We start from the raw sequence: 14444 nt of genomic DNA on the forward strand, positions 1-14444 counted from the left end.
ACAGGCTCCGACTTTTCTACACACACTTCAGACTCATGGGATCAGGAGCATGTTCAAGCTCCCTGCACACGCACACTTACAGACACATTTTAAAGCGAGTGTCTTCATAAACACCCCGACACATACTGGTATGCAACTGTTTGCCGCCAGGCCAACTTTAAAAAGACCCCCTCTGTCTCACTCTCTTTCGCACACTTCACACACACACACACACACACAGTATCCACACAGTCGCACATATCTCCCACTCTAATCTTGTCCTAGTGAGGTGGATGTCCAAATCAGTCTATTTCCTGCTATGTAAATCAGTCTTTTGGCTTGGCCACAAGTCATTTGGTAGGTAAAAAGACTGGCTGCTTTTAACCACCTCCAGAGTAAACTATGGGCACGCACTATTGACCACTCTACAAACCCACAAAGACAGACACACAGATGCACAGACAGACAGACAACAAATACCAAGAGAGCCAACAGTAGGCTTCTCTGTAAGAAAACCAAGCAACTGTAGCAACGTAATCACCACCTGCCGTCTTAGGTGGAGCTATCATTAATTTACGTATCGGCAGTGCAACACTTGACATAATTTCCCTTTATAAAACCTGCAATTTTTTTTGGCCCATTTACACAGCAGACTCAGAGCAACATTAGCATTTATTTGGAGTTGCGTCTCTTGTCATCTGATGAATGAGTCCAATAATCACTGTGCTTTTAGCTCTGTTTTGGTCTCCACAGACTCCTGAAAGAAATATCTCTTTAGCTGCAAAATGCTCCACAATGTTCAGCAGACTTGTCAATTTTGTTACTCTTTCCTTAAAAAGCTCTACGGTTGGAAATTACCTCAATAAGAGCAGCAAGAGTGAATCAAAACAGTAAAATTGTGGACCATAAAACCAAAACAATTAGCCTATGGATGCTAAAAAGCTCTGCAGAGTTGGGGGGGAGGGGGGACTGTGGTGATAATTTGCTGTGAGTAATTTGATCCATTGCTGGTATAAAAAAATTAAATTAGTGCAGCTTTAGATGCCAAAAAATATTATTTTATCGTCAGTACTGATAATAAGGTATCATATCAGCACTAGTAATGAAACATTCCCAACAATACCCAACTCTTGTCTTAAGCAGACAAATTTTACCGCAATAACCAATGAACAAGAGTTCCCCCCCCACCACCACCCCCCCTTACCATCTTTCACCTCTCCAATCCACTTTGAAGACGATAAAAACAGTACAGTGTAGAGATTTTTAGTTTGCTTTTAAAGTGACTCACAGGTTTACTTATTGGCTATCCATCACAGGCGTCCATATTGCTGTGTCAAGTCTCTGACAGGTACAGAGTGAGATATACTTTGTGCTCTCCCATTATAATGCATCATGGGGAGGAGGAAGAGGAGGAGAAGGAGGAGGAGGGAGTGTTGGTGTTTTGCTTTCATAATGAAATGGCATTAGAGTGGGGTGATCAGATGTGATGTAATATTCACTCTGACAGATTACTAATCTACAAGTCCACATAAAAGCCCATCAAAAGACTGTTGGTGCAGCTCCTACAGCGGCATGCAGCAGGCATAAATCAGGGAGGTGTGTGTGTGTGTGTGTGTGTGTGTGTGTGTGTGTGTGTGTGTGTGTGTGTGTGTGTGTGTGTGTGTGTGTGTGTGTGTGTGTGTGTGTGTGTGCGTGTGCGTGCGTGTCAATGAGCATTCAAAGTTATCGTACCTTACCCCTTTGTGTCCCAGTATCCAAAACAACTCTAATTGCACCTTGGCAACAAAGGCCAAAATTCAGCGTGAAACGACAAGGAGACAGAAAGCGAGAAGAAGAAGAGAGGCGGGAGGAAATTACAAGAGAGGCAGACAGATAGAGGGAGTGTGAAAAGGCAATGTAGGGACAGAAGGAAAGGGGGCAGCCCTGTGGCTCATTAACCTGGGGGTGTTGAAAGAAAAGAGAGAAGGCAACACTCACTTTCAAATGAGAAGTCATAATGCAGACAATGACCCAACGGATGGAGGGAGAGTGAGAAGAAAACAGGGAGTGAAAGAAACTACAGAAGGGAAGTGACCAAGATATATAAAGACAAATCTAAAGGCCTCGAGGAAGTGAAAATAAAACTCAACGCGACTAAGATTCTCCCTGCAATATCACAAAAAACCCCACAAATAATGACAAACCTTTTAGCCCTAGCCCTGACCCTGAGGAGCAGTTATTTAGGTCAGCGGGGTCTCAGTGGTGTTTTTTACTAACAAGCCAGTAAGAGATGAGCAGGGATCAGTGGCACCCCTAGCCAGCAGTAAGAGCCTTAGTCAGGCTTTGGACGAAGCTGTTAGCAGGGAGATGAGGTGCCTGTGGCTGGAGCTTTGGAACCCGCAGGCTCTGGATAGCGTGCCATACCGGAGCGGTCATCAGCGGCTACTGCAGCCTTTTCTCCCATTATCTGGTTACTTCTGTCACCAGCAATCAGCCGGCATGTACGTCCACACGTCTGCTCGTCTTCTCCCCTCTTTTTGGTCCGTCTCCAATTCTCTTCTCATCTTTCTCTGCTAGGGAATGCTACTTTCAATCCCAAAAATGCATAATGAGATGTTTTCTCAGAGCAGAGTGATTATGCCACAGCTGATGAAAGCGCAGCAGTGATGATAATGAAGGTGATTTTTTTTTTTTTTTATGATTACAGAAAAGAAAGGCAATCAGAAAGCTGTCCCGGGGTAATCAAACAGCTGCTTCGCACATCTTTTCACAGGTTTTCGGCTGCTTTGTGAACGTCGGGAAGATTTTCACCAGCCTTGGATGACTCAGGCTGTTCTCAAACTGGTCTCACCCTCACTATCAACAAACAAACAGGCTGAACAATGACAATTGTAAGCAATGCAAACAAACCTCCTCACCAGGGAAATGTTCATCTAAACTTCCCCAAAGCACAGAGGAAGAAACTTTATAGACTAACACTTACTGACGTTAATCGTTTCCTTTTACACCTCAATAGAGTTGAAAGGATTAGTCAAATCATTAACTAATCGGTCAACAGAACATTATTCAGCAACTATTTTGATCACTGATTAATAATTTGAGACATTTTTAAGGAAAAATGCCAAACATTCTCTACTTCCTTAATCTAAATCTTCTCTGTTTTATATATATATTTGGATTTTGAAGGTTGGTTTGACAAAACAAGCAATTTTAAGATGTCATCTTTGGTTTAAAGAAAGCAGGATGAGTGTTAATTACTATTTCATAGACTACAGGATTAATTGATCAATCGAGAAAGTAATAATAGATGCTGCAAGAATTAGAAAAGACTGCAGGCATAAAACTGGTAATCAATGACAAATATTTACAACGGCTTAATTCAAAAGAAGATAAATGGCAAACACAAGTATGATTTTAAACATTTCTGCTTGCATTCCTATAAAAGACACAATGAGACTGTGAATTATAACAAGTGGATGAGCAAATTTTGTAAAAGTAGAAGTCAACAAATTTTCTGTAAAGGTAGAGGTTTAGTTTAGTTTATTATAAGTATCCCCATTAGTTGACGCCTAGACGACCAGTCTTCCTGGAGTCCAAAACCCAATCAGACAATATTTAAACATTTCATGACATGCAAAATACTTTTACCACTTGTGTTATCCTTTCTCAATCACACTCATGTGATGGACCCTGATTCTCACGCTCCAACTCTCACAATGTGCTGAGTCATTTTAACCCTCATGTTGTCCTCGGGTCAAATTTGACTCGTTTCCAAAGTTTTTATATCATAAATTTGGATATATTTTAACCAAATTGCCCCAAAATAACATGGATGATTCCATAACACACTCTTCACAAAGGAAATTAATGATCAGATCTCTATTTTCATAGAATTTTGGGTGCTGTATTAAATGTTATTGCATTATCCTGACTAAACTTTGACAGATCTGTGCTTATCCATTACCTTCATTCCTCTGATCTTAACCATTAGTCAAAATCATTCACAAATTCTGCTTTTTTCTTACACAAAAATGTCATATAAATGAGGTTTACTGACCATGAATTCCAAAAATAAGTGTAAAACTATTGCAAATAAATAGGTCTAGTGGTGAATATACTGGTGTTAATGGGAAAAAAAGTGCCAAAAACATTGAAATAAGAACCAAAACCGTAAAAAAATAAAGCACGCATAACGTGGGGAAAAAGCAACAAAAACGTAAAAACAGTTTCTAAAAGAGTGTTCATTTTGACCCGAGAGGACAACACAAGGGTTAAGTTGATTGACTCAGATCAACTTGAAAATCTAAAGCATACAGTGCATAATACCTGTGCAGCACAGACATTTTAAAAAAGAACATTTATCTCAGTCAAGACATCATAAGGAAACAGTCATAACTTTCACACTCAACTTTTTGCTACACCTGTGTGACACTTGAGAGTATACACTTCATGCTCTGTGCAATCATTTTTGCAGGGTGAAAGTACTTACTCTGTGTCAGAGTGGTAGGTGAAACACTCTGGGAGGTAGAGGTCGACTAAATCCATGTGCACTCTGCCACCATGCTCTGACGAGGAGAAAAATAGACGTCTGTTTGTGCCTGCTTGCTCTGCCTCTTCTTTCTCTTTATCACTTATCTCCCTCTCCTCTGCAGATTTTGAAGACTGTAGGCTATCTCTCACTGCACTGTTTGTCACTATCTCTTTACTCTCCCTTCAAACTTTGTCTCCATCTACTGCCCTCTCCTCTGTGCTATCACACTCTCAGCTCCTCTCATTGTCCCTGCGTCTGTCTTCCTGTCACTCGCACTTCTCACCGACAACCCCCCCCTGCCTTTGAAGTCCTGACTGGTGGACTAGCTGACTGTGTGCACGACAAGGGTCTCCAAGCGAAGCTGGCCCTCATGAATACTTAGCCACACCATTTGAATGGCCTCCCCCCCCCCTCCTCCCACTCCCCCAGAACGCTGAGCTGGCAGCTGATTGGCTGTCCTCTGAGCCAATGAGAGACAGTTTCTCACTGGGGCAGGTGGATATGACAACAGAGGATGTTTTAGATTTTAGTTCTTAGAAAGAGCTTCATATGGGAATGTGGAAAGTGACTTCTCACATGAAAGGCATCAGAAGTTGTTATTATAGCACAGCATTGTATATTGTTGTATCGTTGTAAGTTATTGTAAGACCTGGAAATTGTATGCTGTATATGCATATATATTTGCTTTGTAATAATATGATTTTGTGAAACAGGGGTAGGACCAAATAAGCTATTTGCTTCCGCCTGCTCCTTCTCAAACTAATCCTTTTTAGTTTTTGTTAAATTCTGATTGTTGTGTTTTATTTTGTTGTTGTTGCGTTTTTATTTTCTTTTGCAACATTGTTGACTGTTCAAGATAAATAATAAATGAAACTAAATGAAATAGTCATTACTTATATATGCACTGTTTTTGTGAAAAGCTTTTACTCATTTTTTTGTCAACATATCACAAAACCTTACAGTCAAGCATCATTATGGTCTCATTCATTTTTTCAAAAGAAAATGTGATAAAAGAAACACCATCAGACAATTTTAATCTGATCTAATTCTGGATCTAATGCTTGGTTGATTAAGATTAAGATTAAGTGATACTTTATTGATTCCGCAAGGGAAAATTACATTTTTACACTCGGTTTTTATTACACACAGGCCCGAAATACACACACATATGCCCAGAACAACAGATGATTAGACCTACAGAAAATAGATCTACTTTAATAATTAATTATAGGCATTTATCAAAGAATATATTCTGTTTTCATCTCTGTTTTCATTTCAAGTCAATGCTACGTCTAAAATAAAATCAGCATCTTCCCACACATATATGAATGAACATATGGGCATCCAAACAGTTTGAAAGCAAGCCTTAATGGACTTACTGCTAGTACTTTTATCCGATCTAATCAGCTATGGCTATGTGCCTAATGTGATGGTCTTCGCCTTTCGCTGACATCGTACACATGCACGCAAGTGCTTGGCATGGAAAAAAGGTTAACATGTGCAACAAGATATAGTGTGAAAGAAATGTCAGTGCACAGGAAAACTGGACTAAATGTACAATGCACTTTTCACAGTTACACTTTGCTGTGTCCAAATTCAAATTTCCCTTTCCCTATGTTGTTGGTTCATACAATATACAGTATGTAATGGGGATCGATTTTGATCACACTTGAAATTCTACAATTTACCCTGCTTTGGTTTGACGAGAATCCAGTAAATAATACCTGTAATATTATAAAACAGTAATTCATCTAATCCATCCACTAATAAATACTATAATTTCTCCAATGAGAGTAAGTAGCCTGGGGTCAAATGAGTCTTATGCAACCTGTTGTCACTATACGTCCTAATCCACTTAAAAGACAGATGCACAGGTGATTGAGTCCATGTCCACAAAAATCCCTCTTTATGCAGAAAATGAGCCTTACAATGTGTTTGTTGAGCAGTCATGGGTCAAATTACGATGGTTACACCCCGAGGTCCCAACACAGGCCTCAGTGTGGATGCTTGCCACTGAATAAATTATAGTAATATCACAGTATAGAGTAGAGTGCATCAAATATTTTCATTCCACATTATTCCGGTTGTTTCTGAATTAATATAGGACACAATGATAGGTTGGTACAGCAATGACTCTCCATCAATGTACAGGAGAATATTTCCACTTTCACAGCAAATTCCACCTAGGTTTTAGAACACAATAGAGTCTGATAGAGAATCCAACTTTGTGGATTAACTTTCTCACTGAAAATGCACCCTGTGGCTTTTAACATACAGTGATGGAAGAACAATAGCCAAGAATTCCCCCAAATTAATACAGTTTGAAATAATAATGTAGCATCAAAAATGCCCATATGTCAAAGTGAGTTTGGTACACGTAAACCTCAGAATTTCTGCTCTTTTCATGTCAGTCTCAGCCTGTCTCTTCCCCTCTCGTCGACATGATGTTGTTCTCGTGCTCTGAGCTGACCCTAGCCTAACCAACCTCCACAGGAATGAAATCACCTGCACTAATCTGTTGCTCAGATAAAGGCCAGACAGCAGACTGCATGGAGTGGACCTTATCTCATTACTCGCCACATGAAACAGCTCGCCAACAGAAAAACAGCAGCCACACACACACAGACATGCAACACGTGTAAACAAACATACCAACGCACGCACATGCAAACACAAAGGAGAGAGCACATATACAAACCCACAAAAGATAAAGAGTGTGTGATTTCTAACCGTAAAACGCAAGAAGCCAGACACTGAGTGCTACTATCGTATCAAATCTCCTGAAGTTAACTTATCACATAAAACATTATCCACACTGAGAAATTATCTTTTATAAACCATTTAGGGAACTGGATGTTGACGTTAAAGTAAGTGGCTGTTATCGCTCAGTGGCTTTTAGTTTGGCAGCTGCCATCAATGGATTCTTTATTTGCTCAAGCTTTTCACATATTCAGGTTGAAATCAAAACTTGAGATTAATAACTTTTATCAATGGTTGACATTTTCCTTGGCACCGGCTCAGTGGTCTTGAGACGTACCACAACAATAGCAAGGCACACTTGAGTCAAGCCAAAGTGGCGTCAAGCGAGCCACTTGAAGGACCAAAAGCTCCAGAGTAGTTACATTTTTCTGATAATTGACTCATTACTGTACAAAAGCTTCTTGTTTCACTTTGCAGTGGCTCTATTGTCAAAGCTTGATGTTGTTTGAGGTAATGTAAATAAAAAGGTTACAGACTGTAACTCATTGAACTTAACTGGTTGATTTAAAAAAGGTTGAGAATAAATTCAGATTAGGGCTGCAAATAATGATTATGATGTCAAATAATCTATCAAATTTTTAGCCATGCTACTGCCATGGCTCCAGGCATGGCAAAAATATTGGCCTGTCAGTCGGCTGGTCCTCCATTTTGGTCCAGTGTGAAATGTTATAACTTTGGTTATCCCTTAACTTTAATCTAGCGCTATAATCAGGTCAACATTTTTATGTGGTTTATGACTAAATAGCCTCAGCTGTAGGCTAATTTGTGTTTACTAATTAGCAAATGTTAGCAGGCTAACACGTTAAACTAAGATGGTGAACATGGTCAACATTACCTGCTAACATCAGCATGTTAGCATTGTCATTCGCTTGTTAGCATGCTGACTTTAGCATTTAGCTCAAAGCGCCGCTGTGCGTACAGCATCACAGAGCTGCTAGCATGGCTGTAGTCGTTTTATTTGATCACTGATTAACAAAGGCCCTCACAAGTTCACAGAGTCCAACATAACATATTCCATTAGCTTGTTTTGTCCAAATAACAGTCCAGAACTCAACTGTATTTAATTTAAAATGATATGAAGCACAGAAAAATAGCAAATTCTCACAGCTGAGAAGTTTTTTCTTCCCTGCAGTTTTTGACATTTTTGCTGGGTAGCCTAAGTGAAGTTTTATGATTGCTGTTGATATATTTCTGTCGATTGACTAATCAATTATCTAATTCAGATTGCACAATACATTTGTGGGATCTTAAAAAGGTGAGCTAGACCGATAAATCATCCATTTACATCTGTTTTACATCTGGCTGGGGGACTACTGATGAAAATTAGCACTTTTGAGCTAACTCAGGCACATTTACATTGTTTTAATGTTGATTAATGTTCACTGTCCCCTTTCAAATAAAGACAACAAAAAATCCATGCTGATATACCAACCAATGTTAGCTTATAGCAGATTTACACTCACCTAAAGGATTATTAGGAAGATTTCTAATTAATGCAATTATCTAATCAACCAATCACATGGCAGCAGCTTCAATGCATTTAGGGGTGTGGTCCATGTCTAGACAATCTCCTGAACTCCAAAATGAATGTCAGAATGGGAAAGAAAGGTGATCTAAGCAACTTTGAGCGTGGCTTGGTTGTTGGTGCCAGACGGGTTGATCTGAGTATTTCACAATCTGCTCAGTTACTGGGATTTTCACACCTAACCATTTCTAGGGTTTACAAAGGATGGTCTGAAAAAGTTAAAACATCCAGTATGCGGCAGTCCTGGGGGGCGAAAATGCCTTGTTGATGCTAGAGGTCAGAGGAGAATGGGCCGAGTGATTCCAGCTGATAGAAGATCAACTTTGACTCAAATAACCACTCGTTACAACCGAGGTATGCAGCAAAGCATTTGTGAAGCCACAACACGCACAACCTTGAGGCGGATGGGCTACACCAGCAGAAGACCCCACCGGGTACCACTCATCTCCTAAAAATAGGAACATGAGGCTACAATTTGCAGCAGCTCACCAAAATTGGACAGTTGAAGACTGTAAAAATGTTGCCTGGTCTGATGAGTTTCGATTTCTGTTGAGACATTCCGATGGTAGAGTCAGAATTTGGCGTAAACAGAATGAGAACATGGAGCCGTCATGCCATGTTGCCACTGGGCAGGCTGGTGGTGGTGGTGTAATGGCGTGGGGGATGTTTTCTTGGCACACTTTAGGCCCCTTAGTACCAATTGGGCATCATTTAAATGCCACAGCCTACCTGAGCATTGTTTCTGACCACGTCCATCCCTTTATGACCACCATGTACCCATCCTCTGATGGCTACTTCTAGCAGGATAATGCACCATGTCACAAAGCTCGAATCATTTCAAATTGGTTTCTTGAACATGACAATGAGTTCACTGTACTAAAATGGCCCCCACAGTCACCAGATCTCAACCCAATAGAACATCTTTGGGATGTGGTGGAACGGGAGCTGCGTGCCCTGGATGTGCATCCCAGAAAATCCCCATCAACTGCAAGATGCTATCCTATCAATATGGGCCAACATTTCTAAAGAATGCTTCAGGTACCTTGTTGAATCAATGCCACGAAGAATTAAGGCAGTTCTGAAGGCGAAAGGGGGTCAAACACGATATTAGTATGGTGTTCCTAATAATCCTTTAGGTGAGTGTATTGGTATTGGTTTAATAAGGTCATTAAGTAACAAGAAATTGCAGGAGGATAGAAATGCCATTGATATGTTTAAGATCATTTAGAAACACTGTCTGTATTCTACATAGTCTGTCTATCAGAGAGCATTGACAAGTTTGTTTTGAAACCGTAAATAATGGATGGTTTAAAAAAGTATTTTTTAGCCAAAATATATTTAAAAAAATTAAACTTGCAAAAAGCAATATCGGTATCAGCCTCAAAATAGTAGGGCTATAAAGGAGTTTTAAAGTTACTAACACCAATTGAAACCTCCTGCTGGATGTCAAAAATGTATTTAGACCTAGTAAAGAAAACAAAAAGGTACAAAAGGGCAGCTTGTACAGTTCAGATGAAATAAAACCTAAGGGGCTTATAAAAAACATGTAATGAAAAATGACAAAAGCGCAGAAGACAAATGACAAGTAAACTGAGCAAAGAGGACAATGACATGAAGCAAAGCAAAATCCAGAAATAACAAGAAAAGGAAACAAGCTCAATGCAGCAAATGAAATTGAACATGCATGGCTGCAGTTAAACATCGAAAATATTTTTACACCACTGAGGCTGAACCGAAGACAGGAGTTCAATAGCTGCTCCGGATGGACGCTGCCTGTAACAGGGCGCCCAGCTGCCAGCTATTGACCAGATGCATCCCGTTTTCTCTAAAGAAAAGTACGAGTGAAGCAGACACCCTTTGCAGTGAGTGTGTGTGTGTGTGTGTGTGTGTGTGTGTGTGTGTGTGTGTGTGTGTGTGTGTGTGTGTGTGTGTGTGTGTGTGTGTGTGTGTGTGTGTGTTCACCCCTTTCTCCTCATCCCTAAACTCACAGCCACCAAATCTCAGCCTCCGGGGACAGCTGTCGGATTGACTTCCAAAACTGGACAGTCACTCTGCAACTCCAACCCCCACCACACACACATGCACAGGCGCAAAGACGCACAGGCGCAAACACACACATGCACACACACACACACACACACACACACACATGCGGCCACAGCACACACACACACACACACACACACACACACACACACACACACACACACACACACACACACACACACACACACACACACACACACACACACACACACACACATCAGCCCTCAGATCTAGTAAGTGTAATCTGCTTAGTTTATGCCTGACTCACAGTCATCCATCAATTACTGAGACAGAGGGAAAGACTATTGACACTGTGTGCAAACACCATTGTCTCGCTGCGACACACAGTACCTCTCAGACACTTAAATGGTTCACAAAAGAAGTGTGTGTGGGAGGGGGCATTGGGAAGTAAAAGAAGAGAAAGAGAAAAGGAAGAAAGCGGAGAAGAGAATTGAGAGAAATCTGATATAGAAATGGAAGAGCTTTGTTCTGTATGCATGCTGTACAGTTTGGTATCTTTAAATAGATGGATGGGAGGGAAATGATACATAAAATGATGCATTGAATGACAGATTGAAATAGGATCAGTTTCACTATATTGATCTGGAGCGCACCGTACAGGGATCAAAGGTCACACACACCACGTCCATACCAGAAACCTTAGAAAGCCTCTGGGAGAAGCTTAAAGCAACGTAACCACTGAAATGTCACTTAGAGCTACTGGGACCTGCTGCAGCTATCCTCAGGAGGGTCAATGGTCTTTAAATGGTTTTCACTAATCTGGACATCCTACAGGAGGAAGTGAGTCAGTGCTGGGAAACATTAATGCACAGGAAGGCATTTAGGCAGGCAGAATTTCATTAGGGCTAATTTGGGATCATTTTATGAATATTTGAGACTAAATGCACAGAGAAACACTGTTGAAATGCAGGCTCTTACAACTTACATACACTAATATCTTGGCTCGACTGCCCCCTAGTGGACAGATATCTTTGACATTCACAGTACAGCATCCTGCCTTCAACTGACCACAAGCTTGATAAGGGTTGCTTGTTTAAAAGCACTGTTAACTCTAATGGAACTGTAATGTGACTGAAGTTTACCCTGATTATGGAGTCGAGAACATTTCATTGTTTCCCCCGTCCAGTCATCATGCCATGCTGTCTTCTGCCCATATAGAGGTTCTTAGGGTGATTATGTAACCAAGCCTATCCTGACAACCTAATGTGGATTATTGCAGCATGGCCCGTTTATATTCACAACAACCTGTATTGGATTTACTTGTCAGCCTCTGGTCTCTGGGTCACGAGAGTCTTATTCATCCACCACAGTTTCAGTGTTTTAAATCGGAGATGGGAAAGAAGGGTAATGGTGTAGTTGATTCTTTAGTCCAATTGTACGTTTGTGTCTTCTTTCCAGGTCTTTCTGGTCCAGAGGTCATTGTTTGCACTTTATTTACCGATATTATAGTCATTCTGGTTTTTGATATAATATGATTTATTTCGCTGTACTCTGTACATACGGCATCTAATGCATGTCTTTGCATTTCCTCTTTCAGATTTAACTTTTGACCCTTTGGAGGGGCTTGACCCCTTAGGTTGGAAAACACTGTACAAAACTACCTAACTGTATAAGAAGTAGCTCCACTTCCACCAGCTACAACAATAAAATGCTGCTTACACATTGTTACATCAGTATTAACAGTCTAATATAATATCAGTAATAAGGGTGATTTTTCTGCAGAACGAGTATTTTTGCTTTGGATACTTTTACTTGTAATGGAGTATTTTTACATTGTGGTAGTGGTGCTTTTACTTAATTAAAGGATAAGAATATATCTTAAATAAAAAGACCTGCTCCGGTGAGGATCGGTGGGTGCGGGCCTAACACATAAAATCCTGGTAGTCAGCACCAAACACCTACTGCTGATGTCAGGAACTATTATACACACTTTCACATAACAACACACAACGCATCTCAACGTCTATCTCATCATATCACTTTTATCTCCACAGGTGGCAAATTTAGCCCTCTGGCTCACTGTCAGCATGTCTACAATAAACAAATGAACACAGACAGAGACTAAAAGAGCTATCCTGTCATGTTGGTTTAGAAAAGAAAAAAAAAAAAACACACACACACAGCTACCACAGCTTTGTGTATTCGCCTTCTGGCTTTCTTTCTATCTCCCCCATCCATCGAGCCACCCCTCTAACGTGGCCTAACACATTCTGTCAGGTGCTCCACAGGTGAGCCAGTATCAGCTCACGACGCCACCTCACAGCATGGAGAGCTAACGCCAATACTCGTCTATCTTTCTCTGATTCCATTACCTCCTTCCCTTCTTTCTAATGCTTCACACTGTGCCGCCATCCGTTCCTTCCTTCCTGTCCTTCTTCATCTGATCATACAGATGCACCCGTGGGGGCATTGCTGGGATTTCCTTGCTTTTGGGGAAAATGTGACACCAGGCCCATTTCCTCATGGCTCTGCCCCCTCATCCTCACCCTACACCACCCTTCACCAGGCTTTGGGGTCCTAAGTAACCCCACCTTCCGGTAATCCTTCAGCCCGCTCAGCACAGTCCACTGGTTCCTGGCCACGCCAAGGTACACCAGTCAAAATGTAATTTTCTGCAAGATTACACATGATAATGACTCGCTTTGGAGGGTTGCCATGAATGATGACTTCCAAATTGAAGATGCATAACTATCGATCTGTCAACAGAAGCAGCGCGGGAGAGGAAAGCAGCTTTAGAGATGTACAGTAATGTTATGTTTACTGACATGTTCCTTAACGCCAAACAGACACACACAATGGCACAGTGAGCACTGCTGCAGACAAACTGAGTAGCTGAAGAATTGCAACTGAACTGCTTACAAAGTCCTACATATGCTGAAAAGCAAGTATTGATGGGAGCCAATAAAAAGCTTGAGAGATGAGTGCACCTGGGAGCAGAGTAGCCCTTCACCTTGGTCAACACACACACACACACACACACATATATATTTATATACATATATTGTGCGCACCTCTGTTTCCATTCAAACACCTCACTGGAGTGTTTCTAAGCAGACAGGAACAAAAACACATTGGTCCATATGCTGCAATTAAAAGAAGCCTGCGCCTACTTCTTCCCGTTCGCTCATCTTATTGCTTTTTTTCTCAGCACTTACTGTCAGTTTCATCCACTGGCTGGATGGCCGGTCCTCCGCTCTACAGCTGCAGTCAGTCAGTCAGTCAGTCTGAAGGACAAACGCTCCAGCTCTCCTCGCCTCCGGTCTTTGTGGCTCAGCGATGCAGCAGCGCATGCACACTCTCCCAACACACACACACATACATAAACACACACGCACACATTCCCCTCTCCCTCTCTCTATGATCTAGTGCTCTAGAGTTTACCTACCTACCTACCTAGCTTGCTGGCAGGGGAGTCCTGAGAGTGTGTCAGACAGAAAGTGTGTCTAAGAGAAGAGGGGTGGGATTGGGAGGAGGAGAGGGGGGCAGCCAGCGTTCTCTTATATTCAGCGGGAGGTGGTGGGTGGAGGGGAGGGTAGAGGACACACAGCGCTCCTGTATTCCCATAGATACAGAGAAGGGATTTCTGTTGCAACCTTGCAAAGA

The 14444-nt window shown here is 41.3% G+C and overlaps 1 protein-coding gene across 2 annotated transcripts in view; it reads right to left on the reverse strand.

The window, feature by feature from the left end:
* LOC120547035 (estrogen-related receptor gamma-like) overlaps positions 1–14178 on the reverse strand; it is a 30628-nt gene extending 16450 nt beyond the window's left edge. The window contains exon 1 of one of the 2 annotated variants that reach the window (XM_039782386.1): positions 13997–14178. Coding sequence is in view for 1 of the 2 variants with exons in the window: in XM_039782385.1 (XP_039638319.1) it covers positions 4448–4503 (56 nt within the window). In the remaining variant the exon portion in view is untranslated. Of the gene's footprint in view, positions 1–4447; positions 4872–13996 lie in introns of those variants that run through there. The other variant, XM_039782385.1, reaches the window with a different exon arrangement.
* Positions 14179–14444: the final 266 nt, after the last annotated feature.

The sequence above is a fragment of the Perca fluviatilis genome, chromosome 18, assembly GCF_010015445.1.
Source record: "Perca fluviatilis chromosome 18, GENO_Pfluv_1.0, whole genome shotgun sequence".
Lineage (NCBI taxonomy): Eukaryota > Metazoa > Chordata > Actinopteri > Perciformes > Percidae > Perca > Perca fluviatilis.